The 25180-nt window shown below is 41.5% G+C and overlaps 1 protein-coding gene across 1 annotated transcript; it reads right to left on the bottom strand.

Annotated features, from left to right (window-relative positions):
• Positions 1-16663, bottom strand: OSGIN2 (oxidative stress induced growth inhibitor family member 2). Its single transcript, XM_068396624.1, has 6 exons — positions 16620-16663; positions 13395-13549; positions 6004-6140; positions 3815-4006; positions 3113-3204; positions 1-1130 (listed from the first exon to the last, which is right to left on the bottom strand). Exons 1-6 carry the CDS (start codon positions 16661-16663, stop codon positions 83-85), a joined length of 1668 nt encoding a protein of 555 aa, XP_068252725.1. The 3' UTR covers positions 1-82.
• Between the last annotated feature and the right edge of the window lie 8517 nt (positions 16664-25180).

Below are 25180 nucleotides of genomic sequence, written 5' to 3'. Positions count from 1 at the left end.
ACTGCTATCAACTTTCACTGTCAGTGAGTGTTCTATTAGACTACGTCTGTAATCCTGTATGTGAAAGTTTCTAATGTCTCATTTAGGGTACCCCATCACCTCCTCCATCCCCACTTTCAATCAATTCATGTTTCTTCTTTTGTCTTATTGCCAAGCATCGTGCAATGCCCAACGCACCTCCTTTTAAAAACCGTACAAAGTTGTCTCCCACCAGAGGACCTAAAGCAAAGAGGTTATCTTCTTTAGTGCATTCATAGGTGTATGGATCAATCTCTATAGGATTCCCCTTGCATGTGATGGGCTGATTAGAGTGATGACCTATACTATGTCCTTGGTCCTTTAGAAAGGAAAGATTTGGGTGAGAACCTATCAGAACTAAGGCTACAGAAAACTTCAAAATTTTCTTCAGTCCAGAGGCACTCTGAAGAACACACTTCATTTCAGGCTTGAAGGAAAGTACATTGTGTTCAGGGAAACTAGTGTAAGCAGAGTGTAGACTAGAGTCCACAGTGTGTGATTGAGTACACATCATATGATAGACCTTATGGTATTCAGGGTAAAGCTTTTTAGGTAACTGTTTGAAAATCAGACTTGTATCAGTAACTCTTCTACGAAATACATGGATTACTGGGATGTTGTTGTTGTAGGCACACAGTACTGCATCAGCTGCTGTAAGTCCAGCACCCACAATTAACACAGGGTCTGCCTTCCCACGCAACTTTCCTTTGCTGATAGCAGCTCCGAAGTCAGACATGGAATGAAGCACGAAAGGAAAGTCTTCTCCTTCAACTTGTAGTCGGCCAGGAGAATCAAAGGTTCCTGTGGCAAGAGCCACATTCTCAGCAAAGAGGCAGAAGGGCACATGAGAACCATCTGTTGCTCGCTGATAACCTCTGACTTCCCAGTTTCTCTTAATCAGTGATTTCTGTCCTTCCTCCATTTCCAAATGCTGTGTTGAAATATTTTCATTTAGTTGACTTCTGTCTTCATCATCCTTTTCTCGGTAAAGCCTGGATACTGATGTTATGTAAACGTTGTCTCTGAAATTCTTTTGGAGGCCCATGACTTTAACATAGTGTTTATAATAACAAGCTATTTCCTCTGGCATTACTCGGTTACTCTTTATATTTCTGAAACAGAATTGAATGGTTCCAGTTAATATTTAGACCTTATCAGTAATTTGAATATCATATATGACATACCACATAGCAGTGAAATTTAAGAGGACTGAATTTGCTCAGTGTAACTGACACTGAGTTCAATATCTTTTAAACGCATTCAATTTATTTGTTCCCTTGATTCCTGACATACAAGACAAGCTAACTTTTTTTAATAGTTGTAAATCTTTACAATGTAAAGTATGGTGATTAACAAATTAAGCATAACAAAACTCTGCAGTATCACAGTAGGTCTGTATGGAAGTGTTTACAAAGCCAGTTTAGCATCACGACTGTCAACAATACAACAGTGGCTAAACTTGTACTCGGTGAGAATGTACTTACTTAGGATATAAGTAATTAAATATCATAGTAACTGTTAAGTGCTAATTTTGAATATCTAGGTTCGATATATTACTTGAGTCAAGTATTCTTCATCATACTTTGGAAAAGACCTCTCCCTTGGGTACAGGGAAGTTCAATAAGTATCAAATTAAGTAGTTCTGTATCACAGGAAAGAACAAAGCAAGTATGACACAGAATCTTAATGCAACTATGTAAATAGGATTATGATGCATAAGTGTCCAATAAAAAACATTTTTGCACTGCAATCCTCATATTACATCTATGCTTTTCTCATGTTTATTATAAAAAAAGAAAATGTAATTATTTTGAACAGGTGTATGAATTCTGCTGCTTCTTTAGAAGTAAGCTCTAGGAAGACGGCAAAAGAAACGGTAGCGAACATGATTGCCACTGAATTATGCTTAAAAGCATATTTACAAGAAATCAGGCTACTCATTCTCAGAGATTAACAAGGTAATAGCATATGTACTTTTAAATGTTCAAATTACTACTCTGAAAATCCTGATGAGATATTTATTGAAGAGGATAATGCGACAGTGTAACACCTGTTACAAGGAAACTTAGGAAACTATTTTACGTAACTACAAGTTTTCATTATCTTCAGTACTTTGAAATATGTGTGTTTAATTGTAGTATAACAGGTCAGCATTTCTGGTTTTAGTATTGTTGAAAACTGTAATATAAAACAAATTAGCTTCAGATAACAAGCAGCTTATGGGATTTCAGTTAATAAGGAGGCAAGACTACTGTTGTTATCTAAGAAAGTGATTAAAGAACAAAGGTACAGTTTCTTCGCTGTAGGTGTTGTCCTGAAATGAGTAACAGTCTGCCCTTAAAGACATATGCCCAAGTCATTCTACTTCTTCTTTTGTCATACGTGGTAGAAGAACAACTTCCTTTAATTTTGCTAGAACAAAGTCAAGAAAATTCAGATTTTAGAAAAAGCTTATGTAGAGTTCCTACGTTCATCTGCTGACACAGACCTTTGTGAACTAATTGTGTAATGAAGTAAAAACAGTGAGCTTGTACAAGACAGTAATTTTTCTTCCCTAAATTTCTTCCAAGAAACTTACTACTAGACAACAACCTTGGAAATACTGAATTATGCTCTTAAAAGTCATATATAGTAACATTTCAGATGCTGCAGCTTTTCCTGTAAAAGCACATACCGAAATACAGGAGTTCCTGAATTACATGAAAGCTAGTGTGCACAGCAACTTAAGTTGCATTCCATGTTGAAAGAGGAACTTCCAATACTTCTGTAGATTTTAAATTCTTCCCTGAACTCTGATCAAAACTGCTTACAGTAACAGCGCTTCTTTCCGAAATGCTGCTGAAACACACCACTGCTAGTACGTATGCTTTCAATGATACACTCAAAGCAATTACTCTGGCCAACCGTTGTCCATTTTGGTCCACCAGAGTACAGCACAGCAGAATAATTTCCAGTGCCATCAGGCAATTTAATAAACAAAACAAGACGACCTCCTGTGAACAATGAAGCTTGAATGTTTTCCAGTTCTTAAAATAATGCTATGTGGATTCTTATAGCAAGTAGGTTTCCCAAATACATTACGCAGTATCTTTACCTGCGTTTGCTAGCTGCCCACTCCTTAAAGGTGAGGCCAGGCAATTCCATCCAGTCTCCAAAACTGATTGTTAGCATAGAGCCTTCCATGGACTATGGAGAAAAAACCAAGATGCATGACCAGATACATTTCAAATTGATACATTTATGTAAAACACAGTGAAGTTCTTCTCATTGTACTCATTTAGAGCAATAAAATAGCAGAACTTAACATAATACCAGGACATTACGTGAAGTGTTGATGAACTACTTGTCGTGTTACAGTTAGATACTATTTTAAGGAGCAACTACATGATCTAATAAAGCAGAAGGTGAAGAGAGAACAAGTGAAAGGGAAACTAAAATCAAGTTATTTAGAATACAAAACAAGAAGAAAGAAGTCTGAAACCAACAGGATATGAACATCAACATTTAAGATTTTGTATAAACAGCACCTGGAAACAATGCAAAGACAGGAGAAAAAAGTAATAGAAAATACTCTTCATCATAATTCATTAAATCAAAACTAATAAAAGACCACATAAGCAGCCATGGTCAAAAATCCCCAAATTAAGGACAACTTTTTCTTCCTTTTGCATCTCTCTAACATATTTGGGCTTTAGTAATCGAGCAGTTGAAACTGCAATTGCCATTACTATCTAAAAAAAACTTAGACAGTAAGAAAACCCCCTGTCACGGGGGGTGATATGAAGTTTTTACTCACATGCCAAGCCCCACCAGGCGGTCCTTTACCAAGCACTATATGGGGAATATAATTATGTTGTTCCAGCTTCCAGTGCAAAACTGGCGGGTAGTCATACCCAAAGTCAGCATCAGGATGAAGCAGTGTATCAAAAAGCACTGCAACTGGGTTTGAAGAGCGTCCTTCAAGGCCTTCAGACAGGTACTCCAGATCCTAAAATATGAAAGAAAGTTTGATCTCTTCATGTAACTGTTACTGTTCATCAGGCTGTTCTGATACACAGAAGCTGAATTTCAAAAGAAAAGACAATTAGTTTAAGTTTCATTTTAAGTAGAAATAAGTATTTAATGTAGAGACTCAATCACAACGCTTTCCAGAAATAACTGCCATGATTCAGTTCTTCTGTAACTCTGAATAATACATTTTACTAATTTAAAAATTACATGTTAGTAACACAGTAATACCAGGGCAGGTCAGTATTTGAAATTCATTGTAGAAAATACAGGGACAAATATTCAGAGATCAGAGCAACTTAGTAACATTTACATTTATAGATAGTGGACTGCTTTTAACAAAGAATTGCTAGTATTTCTAGGAGCTACATTTTGATAAAGCAAAACTGGAATTTAAAAACATTAAATTTTAAACACTGAGTAGAAAAAGCTCCTTTGACAGCTCTTAAGTAGTTCCAACACTAACTTTATTATATTTTGAAATAAAGGAGGTATTATAAGTATTATTTTTTAAAAATAATTAAAACTAGGCATATATTACAAAACAGGTCATGTTGAGAACAATTTCTAGGACTTTTAAAATGTTCATATTTCAGCATCTATTAACCAGCCATCTTCTAAAAACTTTGTGATGCAATGGCAAATATTTGAAGACAGAATAGAGATCTGATGAAAGAATTGGCCATAAGGCAAATTTTTGCTGACAAAGACAGGACAGTTTAGCTTCCTAAATTAGGAAAATCTCAGGGGCTCAGGCGAGGATGAAGTACACGAAACATCTGTAGCCAAAAGCTTTGGCAACTTACTCTCCTGCCAAAAAAATAAACCTTGAGACTTGAGGTCAACATTACATGCAAACAGCACAGCACTAAAACAAAACAAAACAAAACCCAATCCCAAAGCCAAACAACCCCTACTTCCCCACTACGAACACATATGCATGTTTGTATTTCAAATAAATCAGTCACACAGGCAATACAGTTAGTGATAGTATTGTGAGTAATCCATCAGGACTATAGTGAAGTGAGTAGAAAACAATAACATGCCAAACAAATGGGCAAGTCGGGAGTAAAATAATGGAGAAGATTTAACTATCAAATGAGACAGAAAAATGGGATGTATATGAGGATAACAAATACAGCACAAAAGCAGTTGTGAGTGCAACACAAACACTGAAGGATGCACACTGTTCAGAAAAGAAAAATGGGTTGTGTTTGTAGAGGATATACATCCCTAATGTTACTAAAAAGTGAAGTCTTAATGAGAATTGTGCTATGTAGGAAGATTTTAACTTGAAGTATGTGTACTTGAAGTAGGTTAGCAGCATGAGTTCTTTTACGATAGTGCCCAAACATCCTAGGACTTGAAAGCTGAAATTCCTGCATTAGCTACTCACTGACCAAGTGGTGCTTTACACTTTTGGCAAGCGGTAAGAACACGACAAAGGGCAGACTGTAAAAGCAAAAAACGTCACAAACCAAAAGCCCTGAAGAACGACAAAAACCATCACATGCCCCAGGACTGGATCTAATGGTCATGAGTTTATTCTATTTAAATTAACAGAATAACAAAATAACTTATTAATGCATTAGAAATACGATTAGGTAAGTGAGCTGGTTCTTCACAATGCAATCTGCATATTTTTTTTTGGATAAGCAGTTCTTAAAATGCATTGCTTTTCATCTGTAGTGCCCTATATATAATTTGTTACAAGCCACTGAAGAAGGTATATAGTGCACTTTATTTTACAGGTAGGAAAAACAGAGGCCAAGAGATAAAGCTAGTTGTTTGAGGCCACACAGTTACTGAGCTTTACTGTGGTCTAATTCTTTGAGAATATTAAGCTTTTTCTTGTCTATGGCACTACTTAGGTAAGTTGCAAAAGCATTTTAGACAGGATCGTTAAAGAAAGCCTACTGTTTCATAAGCCAGCTTGCAACAGGAAAAGAGCTGGACAAGATGGCAACCAAAGCTTACTTGATCAACAATGGAAAGATGTCGAGCTGCTTCTAATTTCGTATGTAGAATGGGGTTTGGGTGTATAGCTTCAGGAGATAAATATGGCCTGTATCCAGACAGCAGGTAAGAAAGACAAATTCCCGAAGGTCCATTTCCTGTTAAAGAAAGAAGTTACTGCTTTAGTAAAAATGTCAATAATCTAAAGTTTGTAAGTCACTAAATAAGCAGCAACAAAATCAGACTAAAGTAGTATGATGCGGTACTGTCCTTCTGTCTCTTCTCCCTTTTCTGATTTCCCAGCCCCTAAGTCCCCCATCAGTTTCCTGAAACCCTGTTCATTCCCAGTCTCCTCATACATCGGAGCTCTTTTTCCTCCTCCACCAGCCTACACTCATCACTCTGGTCCCCAGTAGCATTATGTCCCAAACTTTATTACAATGCTGAGTGTGTAGACCGGTCACAGCCACGGGCTACACAAAAATCATGTAGGCTTACCACAGATGAGCTCTTTAAAGGCTGGGACTGCTAAATTGTACAAAATCTTCAATAAGCATTTTTTCTCCAAAGGCCTAGAACCCAAATAAGTATGTGAGACTGCACAATGGCTCCTACCAAGTAATCTAGTTTTTGTACCAGAATATGGAGGCAAAAATGAAGGCACTAGAGTGCCTGTGTACTGTAAGGAAAAAGACTGTCTAGGAAAGGTGTGGATTTCCATCACTGGGATCTTCAAGACAGTTAAATCAAAAGTTTGTAATAAAAGGTTTAAGTATTGGTGATCCTGCTTATATTATTTCCCAAACCACTTTGGTTCCTATTTTGCCATTTACAAAAAAGACCGTAAAGAATCTTTCAGACAGTGAAAACGCTCTTTACTCTCATACTGTTCTACCCTTCCACAAACAGATCAGCATGAGATAGCTGGGTATGCTTCAGTCCAGGAATTTAAAGCTTAAAACGGATGCAAGCCCCTCCTGTCACCCACTTGCCACACAAATGGATGTGAGAGAGAACCTTAGTAATATATTGAAACCATCCATAATGAAACCATAGAAGTTGTGAAAACACTCTAATCGTACCTATAGTTCACAAGCATTCCCACAACTGAGTAAATTCTTAACTATTTTTAGAATTATATCTTGTGCACAGTAAAGAATTTTGTTTCTTTTTACAAGTGCATAGCTAGTTTTTTTTTTCCTACTGGGGTGTAAAGGAAGCTAGACCACAATGGAAAGAGAAGAATGTGTGCCATATCCAAGGATGCCGTGCTAAAGATTATTCCTACTAGATAAGACTAAAAAGAACCAAATGGATAACAAAAGGTGCCAAAACAAAGGCTGGCAAGGGCCAAGGAAATGACTGAGGATGGGATTATATTAAGGTGAATTACTATCACTGAGCTCCCTAGCCCCTCCCCTAGGACCATCCAGAGAGCCAATACAAACCCAGTTCCTATTCTTCGAGCAGATTGAGTCCAAAGGAAAGAAATTCCCTGATGGATATGCTCTCAAGAACACACCAAGATGAAGGTTCAGCTGCAATGTCTGCAATTAGACTTGCTATGATTTTCTCAAAAAATCCTTGGGGGAAGAAAAAAAATCTTTTTTGAAATGAGAAATTTATACCTGAGGAGTTTGCTCTTTATTTACACACGATGCCTCCAATAACAGCTCTGATTGCAACTGAGAGATATGACTATTACAGAAACTTTAAATATACAATCAACATACCCCCAAACATGGCCCTGTTCATTTAAGCAGCAGTTAATATTCTGTTTGAATAGCAGCAGAAGCTTCTCCTGGTTAACAGTAAACTAAAATACAATCACCTTTATACTATGTGTCTAAATTTAAAGCAAATAATCAACTTCAATCATCCTAACTGCCTTGTTATTTGGATGAAAATTTAAGACATTGTGTTTAGACAATAACGATCAAAACTAGTGCAGAAGATAAAAGTGTTTAGCACAGAACATCCTCTAGACTTAGAGCTCCAAAATGAAATTCTTCAATCCCAACTCATTCAAATAGAACATATTTGTTTCTTCCCAATTTCTCGAAGACAGGTACAGGACAGAAGTTACTTAATATCACCACAGTAGCTTAGTACTCTGTGCCGAACTGCAGTACAATATGCAGCACAAGCTTAGAATAAAATCTTAAATTGGGCATCATATAGGGAAAAAGGCGATGGTGAAGTTAAAGAAAGGGCAATGATATAAGTTACTGCTCCATCATTAACTGCTTATACATGTGCCATTTTTTTCTTTCTGATTAATAGTGCAATGAGAAGATGGTGGCACTAGGAAGCTAAAAGTATGTTTAACTCCAGCTTTACAGGAATCATACAGAGAAGATCCGCTGCTGATCTTCCAGACAGGTGGGGAGGAAGCTGCATCCCGTAGTCTGAGGGGGATGAAGAAAGACTTCAAGGCCTTAGGACGGTTGGTGAAAGAGTCTGGGGCACAAGTTGTTTTCTCCTCCCTCCTCCCTCCTCCCATTTTCAGGTGATGACGTGGGATGGAATAGTAGGATTCTCTCTATAAATGCCTGGCTACGAGACTGGTGCTACAGGCAGGGCTTCGGCTTCTTTGATAATGGCTGGTTTTATAAGACACCAGGCGTGACCGTAATACATGGGAAAGGTTTATGTCATAGGGGCAAAAGGGTTCTGGGACAGGAATTAGCAGGGCTCATTTGGAGAGCTTTAAACTAGATTCGAAGGGGGATGGGGTTGTAGCTGGGCTTGCACCACTGGGGCAACGCTCTAGTGTTGAGGTAGACCAGGAGGCCTCCCATCCCCCTGGGGTGAAATCGGTGCGCTCAGCTCGCTCCCTGAAATGCCTGTACACCAATGCACGCAGCATGGGGAATAAACAGGAGGAGTTAGAAATCCGTGTTCGGTCGGGGGGCTATGATTTAGTGGCAATTACAGAGACTTGGTGGGACAACTCGCATGACTGGAATGTGGTCATGGATGGCTATGTCCTGTTCAGGAAAGACAGGCCAGTAAGGAGAGGTGGTGGAGTTGCTCTTTATGTGAGTGAGCAGCTAGAATGTATTGAGTTCTGTCCAGGGGCGGATCAGGAGCCAGTTGAGAGTTTGTGGGTGCGAATTAAGGGGCAGGCTGGCAGGGGTGATACTGTTGTGGGTGTCTATTACAGGCCACCAGACTAGGCTGAGAAGCTTGATGAGGCCTTCTACAGGCAGCTGAGAGCAGTCTCGCAATTACAGGGCCTGGTTGTTGTGGGGCATTTCAACTACCCTGATATTTGCTGGGAGGCCTACTCAGCCAGCCATCCTCAGTCCAGGAGGTTCCTCCAGTGCATTGATGATAACTTTCTGATGCAAATGGTGGATGAGCCAACTAGGACAGGAGCGCTGCTGGATCTTGTTCTCACTAACAAGGAGGGTCTGGTTGAAGAGGTGAAGGTTGAGGGCAGCCTTGGTTGTAGTGACCATGAGATGGTGGAGTTCAGGATCTCATGTGGCAGGAACAGAATATCTAGCAAAATCACAACCCTGGACTTCAGGAGGGCCAACTTTGGCCTCTTCAAGCAATTGCTAGGGGAAATCCCATGGGACAGGGTACTAGAAGGTAAGGGGGCCCAAGATAGTTGGTTAGCATTCAAGGACTGCTTCTTCCGAGCTCAAGATCAGAGCATCCCAGCAGGTAGGAAATCAAGGAAGGGTACCAGGAGACCTGCATGGTTAAACAGGGAACTGCTGGGCAAACTCAAGTGGAAGAAGAGAGTGTACAGATCATGGAAGGAGGGGCTGGCCACTTGGGAGGAATATAAGTCTGTTGTCAGAGAATGTAGGGAGGCAACTAGGAAAGCTAAGGCCTCCTTGGAATTAAACCTTGCAAGAGAGGTCAAGGACAACAGAAAGGGCTTCTTCAAATACATTGCAGGTAAAACTAACACTAGAGGCAATGTAGGCCCACTGATGAATGAGGTGGAGGCCCTGGAGACAGAGGATAAAAAGAAGGCGGAGTTACTGAATGCCTTCTTTGCCTCTGTCTATACTGCTGGAGGCTGTCCTGAGGAGCCCTGGACCCCTGCGGCCCCAGAGGAAGTCAGGATAGAGGAGGAGTCTGTCTTGGTAGATGAGGGCTGGGTCAGGGACCAGTTAAGCAACCTGGACGTCCATAAATCCATGGGCCCTGATGGGATGCACCCTCGGGTGCTGAGGGATCTGGCAGAAGTCATTGCTAGGCCACTCTCCATCATCTTTGCTAAGTCGTGGGCAACGGGAGAGGTGCCTGAGGACTGGAGGAAAGCAAATGTCACTCCAGTCTTCAAAAAGGGCAAGAAGGAGGACGCAGGTAACTATAGACCGGTCAGCCTCACCTCCATCCCCGGAAAGGTAATGAACAACTTGTCCTTGGTGCTGTCTCTAGGCACATCGAGGATAGGGGGATCATTAGGGGCAGTCAACATGGCTTCACCAAGGGGAAGTCATGCTTAACCAACTTGATAGCCTTTTATGAGGACGTAACCAGGTGGATAGATGATGGTAAAGCTGTGGATGTGGTCTATCTCGATTTCAGTAAAGCGTTTGACACGGTCTCCCACAGCATCCTCGCAGCTAAACTGAGGAAGTGTGGTCTGGATGATCGGGTAGTGAGGTGGATTGTGAACTGGCTGAAGGAAAGAAGCCAGAGAGTGGTGGTCAATGGGACAGAGTCCAGTAGGAGACCTGTGTCTAGCGGAGTCCATCAAGGATCGGTACTGGGACCAGTACTATTCAATATATTCATTAATGACTTGGATGAGGGAATAGAGTGCACTGTCAGCAAGTTCGCTGATGACACAAAACTGGGAGGAGTGGCTGACGCGCCGGAAGGCTGCGCAGCCATTCAGAGGGACCTAGACAGGCTGGAGAGTTGGGCGGGGAGAAATTTAATGAAATATAACAAGGGCAAGTGTAGAGTCCTGCATCTGGGCAAGAACAACCCCATGTATGAGTGCAAGTTGGGGACAGACCTGTTGGAGACCAGCGTAGGGGAAAGGGACCTGGGGGTCCTAGTGGACAGCAGGATGACCATGAGCCAGCAATGTGCCCTTGTGGCCAAGAAGGCCAATGGCATCCTGGGGTGTATTAGAAGGGGTGTGGTTAGCAGGTCAAGAGAGGTTCTCCTCCCCCTCTATTCTGCCCTGGTGAGGCCGCATCTGGAGTATTGTGTCCAGTTCTGGGCCCCTCAGTTCAAGAAGGACAGGGAACTGCTAGAGAGAGTCCAGCGCAGAGCCATGAAGATGATTAAGGGAGTGGAACATATCCCTTATGAGGAGAGGCTGAGGGAGCTGGGTCTCTTTAGCTTGGACAAGAGGAGACTGAGGGGGGACCTCATTAATGTTTATAAATATGTAAAGGGCAAGTGTCATGAGGATGGAGCCAGGCTCTTCTCAGTGACATCCCTTGACAGGACAAGGGGCAATGGGTGCAAGCTGGAACACAGGAGGTTCCGCATAAATATGAGGAAAAACTTCTTTACGGTGAGGGTGACCGAACACTGGAACAGGCTGCCCAGAGAGGTTGTGGAGCCTCCTTCTCTGGAGACATTCAAAACCCGCCTGGACGCGTTCCTGTGTGATATGGTCTAGGCAATCCTGCTCTGGCAGGGGGATTGGACTAGATGATCTTTCGAGGTCCCTTCCAATCCCTAACATTCTGTGATTCTGTGATTCTGTGATGAGGATGGAGCCAGGCTCTTCTCAGTGACATCTATTGACAGGACAAGGGGCAACAGGTACAAGCTGGAACACAGGAGGTTCCACATAAATATGAGGAAAAACTTCTTTACAGTGAGGGTAACTGAACACTGGAACAGGCTGCCCAGAGAGGTTGTGGAGTCTCCTTCTCTGGAGACATTCAAAACCCACCTGGACCCGTTCCTGTGTGATATGATCTAGGTAATCCTGCTCCGGCAGGGGGATTGGACTAGATCATCTTTCGAGGTCCCTTCCAATACCCAACATTCTGTGATTCTGTGAAGATTAAACCAGTAGACAGTGTGTGTGTGCGTGTGTCTATGTGTATGTGGGGGACGACAACTATTTTTGTATTCTTCTACTATATTATTAAATCATTTTAGATTCATTTTAAGTCCCTTCAGACAGCAAATGAATTAGTGATAATAGGCTGCCAATGGAGAAGATCAGCTTATGAAGTATCATCTCAAACGTATCTGTGAAAAAGCATTTGGACGACGTATTTGTTTCTCAAGCAGCTGTGTTTGGTGTCAGCACATAGAAAGGCATTCTAGACAAAATAAGTATTGAGCACAGGTATTTGCATAATGCGTATTTGCAAAACTAAACAGTGAAAACTGAGTCATTAACCATATGGCAAACCTATGCTAAGGCTGACAATATGCCAGGAAACTGTTGCTCTTCAACTATGATGCAGAACTCAGCAAGTGATTCACGTCTGTCACATCCACGTAAGTGTATTACATGAGCACTATTTTAAGCTATCATGAAGAGGGCTTTGAGAACAGGCACTGTACAAACACCAGTCTTTCAAAGTTGCGGATATTTACTGTGAGCCCATTCCATTGAAACACCATTCTCTGGAATCTCTGGTTGTTTGCAGGTACAATTAAAGCTGTTGGTTTGCTGTAGTCCCAACAGCTTTGGACTAGATTATTGAAAACCTCCTTTACTCCAGATCTTTTCTTTATCCCCTCATCACATCATGATGGTAAGGAGCTGGTGACCAGCTGTTGCTGAAAAACCTTGGCCCAATACAAATCATGCTGAAACTCTCAATTAAGGTATGTACCTAAAAAGCCTGCTCCCTCTCTCTCCTGTCATTCAGAAAGATTTTACAAATACAAGCCTTTAACTATTTAATCAAGACTACAATTTATTGTTTTAAACTGGTTGAATTGACTTGGCTTCATTTTGGAAAAGATGGGACAATATATAGACATTAGTGATGGATGCAACAAAGAAAAAGGCAATTAATGAGACAGGTTAGCATCTAATCAACATACAGCACACATTTTACGTTATGCTTTTCAATTTCCCATCAGACCCCAGAAATTTCTACTAGTGCACCATGAACAACCTGCATGCAACCTGAAGTAGACGTATCACATTAATCAAACTCTGTGATTAACACTAGAATCAAAACAGTTCTTCCGTTAAGACTCACGTATCTGCTGCCAAATAATGCATCTCATTTTGTCAAAGCACAATTTGAATTCAAATATACTCCAATAGCAAGTCCCTTAACATAATTTTATGGTACTATTATTAATCATTAACAACTGTGTTACTCTAATAAACATCTTCAGTGTAAGGATGCTAAGCATTAGTTATTTAATGATAAATGACTTCATACAGCAGGTCTATAAAAGCAATGGCAATGACAGAGAATCTTAAAAAAAGTGAAAAAACTCACCTATTATTACTACAGGCAGAGTAAGGAGGGAGTCCCCAGGCAGAACAGTTTCTTCAATTAAAGGCATTCTTTTAACCTTCCTCCCAAGGCTATCTCCAAAATACTGGACAAAGGAATTCAAAAGCTGTCCTTCGGTTTCAGGGCTGCTGTAACTTCTAATTAAGAAGGACAGATGGGAGAAAACTACAATGAAACAGTTGAACTGTTGTCAGAACAGTCTCTTCAAAAATGAAGCTGCTTTTGATACTTTATTTTAAGATCTATAGAACTGGCAAAACCAAGACCAAAACAAATATGCTCCATCCAATCTACAAAATTTTACTCTTCAGCACAGCTCTTCTAACAGACGTTTTTAAAAAAGTCCACTTTCTCCTAGAAAGTCTACAGAAGGATAACAAAGGCACAGATGGCTCTGCAGAGATGCAGATTTCTAATTTTAGTTCACAAAACCAAAATATCACCTACAAGCATTATTTTGATCCCTCACACAGCAGAACTCATTCTTCATTATCCTTATCAAAAGAGGAGAGATACACACTGCCTGGCCAATTAACAACATTAAGACCAGCCAAAGGCTGAAGGAGCAGCTCAGGTACAACAGCAGCCGTTCAGTCCCTTCCTACCTACTGAGCAACACAGGGGACTTTGCCTCAACAAATTTCTGTTCGGGTAGAAGTAAGGCTGGTTAAAGCTGGCAGTCGTGTGAAGATGGAGAAAAGTGTGATCCCTGGAAGCCCTAGACACAGCCCATTTTACCACTGTTAAAACTTTTTATAAAAGGAATTGCCATGCAGTCAGGTCAGCTACTGCACAGCAGACTGCTTTCACCCCTAGTCGTTTTCCTAGATTTCTCAGTTCTTTCTTTGCAACATCCACTTAGGTTCCTCTCGTAACTCTTCACCATCTAAACGTGCTTCTAGACTACGAAGACTTGTTTTATATTGTTTGCTGCTTAATTATTTAGGAGTCCTTTCTGAAGCCTTTCCAGGTCATTGAAGAAGCACGCACTATCTGTTTAGCTAGAAAGGCAGGGGCAAATTAAAATAGTCTGTTATTGGCAGTTATTTTATTAAGTCTTCAAAATAAAGACTTAACAACTTTTTCATTAAAAGTACCCCAGTCAACTGATCTAAACAATTTTCTCTTTTCAAACACAGTTTTAATAATTAACTTAATAAATAAAACTACTCTTATTTATTTCCTAAGAATCTGCATATCTTAAAGCTATTCTCATATTTCAGGAATTACTTTCTACATGGGAAGATCCCATTCCCACGGCCTTCAAGAAGCCACGTACATTATGTGCTGCCTCAACTCCCACAACACTGAAGGTTCTGCTACGTATTTCAAAAGCCTTTCCTCAATGGTGAAGTCTGAAGTAACACTAGAGACAGAGCTGTACAGTAATAACAGCACTGGTGCACAGTGTAAGAGCTCTCTGATGATTATTTCCTTGTTAAAAAGGGTAGGGAGCTATTCTAAGGTTGTATTTATTTCAGAAAGCAAGTACTTTATATCTGTATTTCCCGCACTACAACAAAAAAAAGTTGCAAATTAAATGCTTACTGTTTTATTACAGCTGCGCATTAGCTCTTCGTGATCTTGGAGACGCGTAACATACAAACAGCGTGAGTTAGATGAAGACGAGCAGAAGGCAGAAAGAGGTTATCTAATTATCATACTGCTTTTTTCACCTCCTCTTTTAGATAGGCACAGGTAGACTATATTATTTTCCAGCCTTTGCTCGAAGTTAACTAAGGCAACACTACACTATGCTTTGCAAACACAGGCTTAAAGAGAGCATGCATGTTCTAGTGTGGTTTTAATATACTTGCTGTGCTAGATGGAAGATAAAAATCAAAAGAAACATTTAAAACCTCTTTATGGGACATATGCAGAGAGCTGTAGGCTACAAAAGAATCTTTAACAATAAAAACATTGCTTCTCTGCAGCTTAGATAGTGTATCACAAACTACCCAACTGGTAGAGCGCAGAATCTCATTTTGCACAGAAACGTCCGCATACAACACACAATTTCTCAGCTATTGTGCACATGAAGCACATGAAGGACTGCTGTCGGGAGCATGTTCTTCCTTTGCAAGAACACCATACCAGAACTCAGTAAGATCTTAAGTTGGGGACCACCATCTTCCTACCTTCTGAACAACACTGAAAGGCACCAAGTACCAGAATTTTTCGTCTTGGTAAAAACTCATGGCAGACAGCTTTGCAGTGGTGCGGATTTGGTAAAAATATCTGTGGCTCTAGTCCTGCAGAGATGCAAGTGGGCACAAAGATGAGTCAGTTCCAAAGCTAGTGCTTAGTTTACCTTATGCTGGTCATAGCAAATAACCTCGAGAATTACATCCTGTCAAACATATAGATTCTAAACATGGTAATTTTTTTTTTTTTTGCTTTTTAATGCTTTTCAGTTACTTTTATTTTTAATTAATGTGAAAAACTCATTAAGAGAAAAACCACAGCATATACATAAACGTTGTTCTCCCTTTGAAAAGGAGAAAAATAATTATTTCATAATAACTGTCTTAATTTACTGCAAGTTATTAAAATAAGAGGTGCCTTTTTCAGGTAGCAGTTTTGAAAGATCCCAGAATTCCCTACATACTTTTAGCAAAAAAATTAAGTGACTGTAGTGGGCGGCTAACAGAAAACTCGTTATATAAAAGGAATTTAAATTTGGTCTCAAGATGACACTTCGGGAAGCAAATTTAACACCGTCAGATTGCTGAGGTTTTTTTAAGGAGCTGCGAAGACCGATGCCCGCCAGGACCGGGATCCCCGACGGTGCAGCGCTCGGAGCCCGGGAGCGAACCCGAGCATCACCAGGCGTCGGTTTCCTCCCAGCCCCGGCTGCGCTCCAGCCTTGCCCAAGGTCACAGCGCGCCTTCCCGGGCCGCCACCTCCATCCCCTCGCCGCCGGCGCCGCGCTTCGCCCGCCCAGCGCCCCTGCCCGCCGGCACACCCAGGCAGCGGCGCAGCGGTGGGGGTGTGCGGGGCCGGCGAGACCCGCGGCCGCCCGCCGCCACGCAGCAGCCCCGCGGGGGCCGCAGCACCGGGGCGGTGGCTGCGCTCCCCGCCCGCTGGCGTCCCCGTCCTTCCCGGCACCGCCCCCGCCACAGCCCCCTCACCCCACTCCCCCGGCGGCCCGGCTCCCGCGCCGGGGAGGGGGCAGCGGGCAGCCGCCCTGACCCACCGCCGCCTCACCTGACGTGACCGGCCAAGGAGCAGCGGCAGCACCACACGGGCATGGGGGGTGCCGGCGGGCTCGGGGCGCCGGCGGGGCCCAGCGATGAGGCTGCGGGGGGACGCCGCGCCGCAGCTCCCGCTCCTCCTCCTGTCGCCGCCGCCACACTGGGGCCCGCGCTGCGCCGTCCCTCCTCCCCGCTCACATGCAGCAGCGGGTGACACGCGGGAGGAGGAGCCGCCGCCAGCACCGGGAGAGAGGGAGGGACGGCCGCCGCTTCCTCCTCCCAGCCCCGCCGCGTCCCCGTGCGCCGAGGCGAGGGGCAGCGCCGCGCCCGCTCCCCGCAAGAGGATGCGGGATGCGCCGCCTCCCCCAGGGAAGGCGGGGAGGGGAGCCCTGGCCTGGCACCGGCGCGGGCAGGATGAGCGGGGAAGGCGGAGCAGCGGCGGGGAGACACCTCCTTGGGCCGGGGGCGAGGGGGGCGGCTGCAGGAGGGGCCGCCCGAGCCTGCCTTGGCCCGCCGCGCACAGCCCCTCAGAGAAAGGCGGGGGCCGCACGCCGCCCTCCGGCGCGGGGCCTCCCCGCACAGGCCGCGCCGCCTTCCCGCCGCCGGCAGAGGCACACCTGCGGCCTCGCTTCGACCGAGGAGGGGGGGCTCCGGTTCCTGAGGTGAATTACACCCGTCTGCGGTACCGAGGGCGGCGGTGGTGATAGCCCGGCCTTCCACCCCGCCCGGAGCTGCCCACCGTGCCCTGTCAGGTTTCTCGTGTGATATGCACATGAGGTAATTAGCAGAAATCCGACTAGGTTAACAAGTTTCAAGGCATTGTTTGTCTAATACCCACCTGTTTAAAAATAATACTTCATATATGTTATGTTAGGTACTTTAAATTGTGTTTTATCATAAATATTTTGCAGGTGTGCTTATTTGGGAGAAATAATTTCTTACCTCGTCTTTCCCTAGTCACAGGGTGGTTGAGGTTGGCAGGACTTCTGGAGGTCACCTGGTCCAGCCCCCTGCTCAAGCAGGGCCACCTAGAGCAGGCTGTCCAGGAACATGGCCAGTTGGGTTTTGAGTATCTCCAAGGATGGAGCCTCAACGACCTTCCAGGGCACCCTGCTCACATGCTTGAACACCCTCACAATGAAAACATATTTCCTTATGTTCAAGTGGAACTTCCTGTATTCCAATTTGTGCCCATTGCCTCTTGTCCTGACCCAGGCCACCACGGAGAAGAGCTTGTCTCTGTCTTCTTCATTCCCTCCCATCAGGTGTTTATACACATGGATAAGATCCTTCCAACCATTCTTTTCCACAGGCTGAACAGTCCCAGCTCTCTCAGCCTCTGCTCATAGTAGTCAGTCTGCTATCCAAGACACCTAAGTCTTACACTGGTTTTCTCTAAGTGTATTAAGAAGCAATAGGGGAGAATGCCAATAAAATATGACTATTTATTAAACAATTATTGCCTTTCATACTGAGTTAAACTTGACAATTTGAAATGTCCTCTCTGTGGATCTGTTCCATAAATCCACAATACCAAGACCCTACAAAACTGTAGAGTTACTGTGAAGTGGCTGGTGGTAGCTGACAGTCCAGTTTACCTCTAGGTTGTTCGTTCAACAGACTGTCATGACTGTAGTCAGCAAATAATTACTGTTTAATAGCATTGGTCTAGTTCCCACTAGAAAGGATGGCTTTATATTTGTTAGATGTGTGAGCTATAAAAACCTAAGGCAAAAGAACACAGGAGCTGAGTTGTACCACTGAGGAAATACAGGTGTAATGTGTCTTTAGACCAGATTCAACAGCCTGAAACTGCTTTTATTTTGCTCTTTTATTGCCTTAAAACATTTTAAATGGAGGCTATCCCCCAAAATATTGCCTTCAGTTCAGGAAAGTACATGTATATTGACCAGATATGTTGACCATCCTACTTGAATATTCATACCATTTTTATTAAAATTATGTTATCCTTCAAAATGAATTACGGAAAATTGCAACAGAAACTGAAAGGCAATGTTAATTTTTTTCACAGAATATTTTGCTCATACTCTGCCTCTTCCCAGATACAAAACTCCAGGTCTGCGGGACCTCATGCTTCAATGAAACTAGCTATGGCCATGCAAAAGTTTTCTAGGTTTCACTAGCTATTTGATGGCAGAGTCAGGTAACAATGACTTCAAAATCAACATGTTGAGGACATTCAGCTTTAAGTACCATGCAGCCTTTGGTCACAGCCTCCTCTTTATTTTCTTCCATCAGCAAATCTTGTTGCCTAGAATATAACACAGAATCTCAGCTCTAGTGGTACTATTATTAGTTTGTACCTATATCTTTGTGGACATAACCTTGAGTAGAAGAGAAAAACAACCACACCTGTGTCCACACCTACGATCAGGACATGTCTTTACCCAGCACACTTCTACAGTTGAAATTGAAAATGTTATACTGGACCTTGAGTTTGTGATACAAAAGAGGTAGCTGGAAAAATGGTATTTTATAAACCTAACAAATACTCATGCAGCTTCTCTGGAAGTAGTATTCTGCGTAGATGCCCTAAGTTATAATTAATTATATGCTTCTCCCAGAAATAAAATTTTACATTCCCTTGAAATTCTGCATGTTAGTCTGAGTTTTTCAAATGTCTTAGTTTTTTTGTTGGGGATTTATTTCAAATCCATGTATCAGAATAAAACATATTGTCTTCAGATGTACCTTTGTCATAATGAAAAGGAATTTAACACTAAGGAAGCAGCAAGTGAGAGGGGAATAAAACACAGCAAGCCATAGCAAACTTTTCCTCCCATCTGCAAACACTAATCACATTTCAAAGGGATATATATTTCCTGTTCTCTTCATTTCTGTTAACAGATCCAGGCAGTTATTGGCTGCTAGGTATATTCCAAAACTTTACGTTTTAAATCATGCTAACCAATCAGCCACTTTAAATTTCCTCTATTTCACTAACACTCATAATACTATTTTAGGTAATAAAATTGTTCATTTGTTCAAGAAATAATTGTTTAAAGCTCAATTGAATTTTAAAAATTTTTCTTCCCCAAATATTTAGTAAATCATTGTCGCAGACAATGATGTTGGAAAATAGGTGAAACATGATTTTTTGTGAATCACAGAGGTCTCTTTAACAACATTTGCAGCATAATCTTTCTCCTGACTGATAACTAAGTATGTTTAGTACCAGCTTGACACTGCAGAATTACTAAAAATCCTGTGGACAAATAAGGTGGGAGCATCAGAGCAGGGGATTGTTGTCTCAAGCCATGATACACAGAACGGAAAAAAAGGGCTTCATGTAGAAGCAGCATGGTCAGTAGAAGCAGCATGGAGAGCAAAAACAACTGCGTGCTGAATACAACCTGCACGTTGTAATACAGCATGCAAAACAAGGAAAATGACTGCAACATTTTGGTAAGATTCCCGTGCCTCCACCCGCTGCAATATGAGATTAAAGTACAAACGAAGTAGAAAATGGACCTGCAAGGCTTCAAATGTCACTACAGGACTATGATCAGCTCTGTCTGGATAAATAATGCAGAGTCTCGATACTGGAACTTACCCAGGACAGATGTCTCATCAATAACAAAGTTCTTAACTTGTAACATTAAATGGCTCTGGAAGATGTATGAACCGCAAGCCCCAGTAAGTGACAGTGTAGTGAAAGTTTTCCTGAGATGAGCAAACAGAAAGTTTGCCACAAGCCCGTGGCACTCAGCCTGAAGTGTGAGGTGCTGAAGAAAGGCCAGGAGATATTAGGAAGGCTTGAGGTTATTTACTCTCAATACTGTTAAGCAAGATGGCAGCTAGGAAATCTAGCTGTAAAACAACTTTCTGCCTGGCCAAGGAGAAAGAATGATAAAGATGGCGGAATCTCAGTCGAGAAGTTCTGTTGCAAATATAACAGATCACGCCAAAAAGTTGAGATAATTGCCAAGAGGGACAAAGAAAAGACGCTTATGGAACAAGCTTAGAGGAGCAGGTCTATCAGGTTCCTGGGATCTTTTCATCGCCTGTTGAATAAAAGCCTTTTAAATGGTTCTCTTCAGATGTTTCAAAGTGCTAGTGAAATAATACTTGCTTGGAGAATAAAGATGCAGAATTTCTGTGTCAAAGAATTATCTTAATAGTATAGAAGGATTGACAGGAGTGTCTTTACTGGCTTTCTGTACTTCAGAGAGAGACTTGCCTGAGTATCTCAAAAGGGGTCTATGTAGTATCCTGTCATGACAGGATACAAGAAGAACTTTGCTGATGCAAGGTCAAAACTCCCAGACAGTGGTAAACTGCATAGCTTTGATAACATCATTATCACATGGAAGGAACCAGTGTTTCTTAATACCACACCGGACTGCTTCAACAGATGGATAAAATCAGATTGGAGGAAGCCTGAAAGATCATGATGTGACAGATGGGTAGAGGCATAAATGACCTCTGAAAAACAGTGCACATAGAAGGGATTAACGACCTGGAGTCTGCTGATGGTGCCAGTCTTCTAGACATTTAGGATAAGAGTTTGTAGATCCAACCCTCCATGGGAGCAGTTCATGTGTTCTGTGTGAAACAAGTCAATCATGATTGTCTTTTGCAAGGCAGAGGAAGAGAATTCTTCATAGGCATTAGATGGTGGCAAGGTAATTGGGAGTTTGTGCTACTTGACTTTAGAAGAAATAGAAGGAGTGATGCAGAACCACCTTTTTGTTGCTTGACTGTCTATGAGTGTCAGGACATCAGTTTCCTGAGGCATGTAAAGGTATGAATACTGGCATGAAAACCTGCTAGTATAGACACTTGTAAAAATATGTTAAATTGTAAAAAACACTCAGATTACAAATACCTAGAGAGAAGGATGAACAAAAATGCAGAGAGAGCACTTCATTGTGAAGGTAACTCCAGATTTTCCAATTACAGGCAGTACAGCTTTGCCAGTCTCTTTTTTGTGCAAAGCCAAATGGCAGCTTTTGCCTTCTCATGGCCACTGCTGAAATGCATGGGGGAAGCTGTCTGCAGTTGTGCTGAGTAGGGTGGGGAGGATCACCCACAATCAGACTCTGCACTAATTATCATGGAGAGATGGATATTCTTTATCGTCTTTGAGCATTCAATGGTTTTTGTTGTTTTGCCACAATGGGAAGTACACCTCAAGTGTGTTTGAAAGATTGTATTGCTGGGAGAGAGAATAGCTAGCTGGGATCTAGTTACCATTGAGTGAGACGGGGAAGGGGCTAGGTGCCAGAAAGGGGGATGTAAAGGAGAAAGCAGCTTCCAGTGCTTAAAACACTTGTCAGAAATGGTAGGGCCAAAACTTACATACCCTGGGAACTGGAGAATTTGGTGGCTCCAACAAATGCGTGGAAGTAAGCATGTTGCAAGACATGAAACGAACTTTTTGACGTATCCCTGAATCAGACAAAAGGCATATATTAAAAATTGCTGTAGATTTGTTTGCAAGAATACGTCTGTGTGTGTAGGAAGATCTGGGTGAGGACATATCCTGTGGCATACACTGGACCTGTTCTGTAAACTTAATCAGTTTAATCCCTGAGGCAACTGTTCCAGCAGTAGAATAAGTGAACCTTTTGGACAGTTTGTATTTAACTTTGGATTTGTGAACTGCTTTGGTGTTAGTGTACAAAATATCCACAGTAAAGTAATACGAGTAAGAGTAAGTGTCCAAGGAAGTAAAGATTGTGTTCTGCTGTGTCTTTGACAGATGCATACGTTTAACAAGCTACAACCTTTAATGAATATGATATTTTATTTAGAGAATTTTCTCTTCCTGAGCAAAATTGTTACCTGCTATCTAATTATAATAATAAATAGACTGTAGATAAAATATGCAAATGATATTTTGGAAATATAATTTCCTTTTGCTGTTCTACAGTTTGCTACAGTTTGCAGTGACCTTTGAAGGAGCTTTTAGCTCTATCTGCCTGTATAAAAAAGCAAGTATCTATTAAAAATATACTTGGAAAATATGTCAGAATTATTTTAAATTGCTCTGCGAAAAGACATTGGCGGTTTGTTGCATAATGTTGCATCTCTATTTTATTTATTTGAGCAGGACCAACTGTATGTTCTAAACCTAAAATATAGTAAATTAACAGTTCCAGCAAATCTACTTTCGTTCTTATAAATGTCACCTTTGTTTGTCATCTGTATTTTTTATGGGACTTATTGTGCCTAATTTATGTTTTTAATAGTTCTAACATAAAACTAGGCCTAGTTGTCTGAGAAAGAATTCAGAGAAAATACTCAGTATATGGATTATTCTACTAATACAAGCACACTATTTCTGCTGGCAGTCAGACAGCTCTGAATCTTTCCTGGATGTAGCTGTAACTCTAATCACCTTCAGTAATAAGCACAAGATACTTACTGTTTGAAAGAGAAAAAAAAGAGCCATGCCAGTGCTTACGTACACAGATGAACATCTGCCCTTCCAATTCTTGCTTATTTTGTTTTGTGTTAAAGAAAAATAACAATGACAAAACATTCTGCACAGAGACATGAATTATTCAAAAACATTTTGTATCATCTGATCTGAAATACAAAATGCTGCAGTGCAGGAGCAAATTCAAAAACAACAGAGCAGAGTTAAAGTGGTTGTGGATTCCAGTTATTTGCAACTTGGACTGGTGACTTGTTTTTAATCAATTTGCTATCAAACGATCTTTACAACATCTTTATAACTATGCTAAAATTGTGAACCATGCCACTGTGCTTCTAGACCACTGAAGCATGGTGAAGCAGGCCTCTTATGGTATCATCCCACTGATAAATTTGCAATAGTGTTCTTCAAATTGGTATTATAGAGAATATGTATTTACTCCTCATTTGATAGTTACTCTTCATCTCTGTATTTTTGCACAGCATGTTTTACTTTGTTCCAAAAGCAACATGATACCGAATAGCCATTCTGTAAAAACTAGATAGTCTGTAAAAAAAACAAAATATCTAATAGACTTGACCCTCAGTATTGTAAACTGCCCTCACTGAACCAACCGAGGCGCCGTGCTGGGGTAGTGTCTTTATGCTGATCTGTGGAGGCACTGGGGTGGATGAAGTTCAGTACCCAACCTGAGCAAAATGAAAGCATACTTCTAGCCTGTGGCAAAAATCCTGTAAAGGTATCCTCCACATACAACTAGTAGTTCTTATCTCATTTATTTAAAATGTCTTATTCTGTAAATAATTCTATCTAAGCTTACTGGTAATGTTAACAACTAATAATGCTACTTTATATCATATATAACTATCCAGATGCACATTCATTTTTGGGGAAGCAATTCTGCAATTTTTAATTAGGAAAGGCTTCCTATTACCTCATAGTTTTTCCTATATAAAGACTTTAGGGCATGAGTTTTTATTTATAAATATTTTTTGAAAGAGCAGAACTTTCCCCTCCCCAGTACTTCCAGATCTTTCTCTGTGCTTATTATTTTACCAAAGTCCAGCTCCTACAGACAAATTATTATATAGGCTGCATCTAAACCTCTATCCCCTAAAACCTGGAAGATATGACTCCATTATACTTCTGATTGTGCAAAAGCTTTTTCAAAAGTAACTCTTTCAATATAAACTAATTTCAACTCCGTATATTTTGTAGGTCCGATTCATAATTTCTTAGGTACTTGGGGCTAGCTCTGTTGTGTTGCTTTAATTTCTCTTAGATGTAACGCTGTGATGCAAAGAGCGTTTTTATACAAGAATGTACTGCTTGTTCCTGACAGTATCCAGCACGTTTCATGCTGCTTTCTCAGAGTCAGCGGTGCGCACTGTGTAGGGGACTGAGGCTTGAATAACGTAATTCTAAAAATGTCAAAGTTGCAATTGAATTCATAATGAACTTCACGTTTCTCAACTCTTCTGTTATGAAACAGAGATTATTCCTAGTCAATCCTGAACCTGCCTGTTGTGCAAGTCAGGTTGCACCTCTTAGGGACAGAGACAAATCCATGGGGAAGCTTTGTGGGCTTGCACAGGTATTTGAAAAGGGCGAGGAGAGGATTGTGTGCGAAGCAAACTGGTCAAGGCTGGCATATGTGAAGGCACAAAGGCTTTGAAGAATAATATAAAGAATGATGACGACAGTTTTCAAAACAAGGACAAAACCCCAGGAGTTGAAACAGCTGAAATTCTTCAGTTACAATAGATTGCAGTGTATTGTACTCCAACCTACTTTTTTTGCTGTGGCTTCTGCATTCCTCTCTCCTTTAATCTAGTCAAAATCCAGCTGTCATAAGCATCGTATTACTTTTGCTGCTTCACACATTTCTTTGAATCGCACTTTTGTTGTGTTGTCCAAGTGGGAAGTGAAGGAGACAGAGGGAGGGAAACATCAAAACAAGGGTGTCAAGTAGTGGAAGATGGAGCATTCAGGAATAGCTCTTGAAGGTATTTAATTAAAAAGGAAAATAAAAGCTTTCAGTTATTGAACTGGGCAATGTAATTACAGAATCACAGTTGTTTTTTCATTTCTGTTTTTCCTATTATATCTGCCACAGCTATTTGTAGCATTTTATTTCTGATTACATTCTTAGGAGAGTGATGCCTGCTTGT

The sequence above is a fragment of the Nyctibius grandis genome, chromosome 3, assembly GCF_013368605.1.
Source record: "Nyctibius grandis isolate bNycGra1 chromosome 3, bNycGra1.pri, whole genome shotgun sequence".
Lineage (NCBI taxonomy): Eukaryota > Metazoa > Chordata > Aves > Nyctibiiformes > Nyctibiidae > Nyctibius > Nyctibius grandis.
Note: the sequence above shows the minus strand (reverse complement) of the source record. Positions and strands in the feature narration are given on the sequence as shown.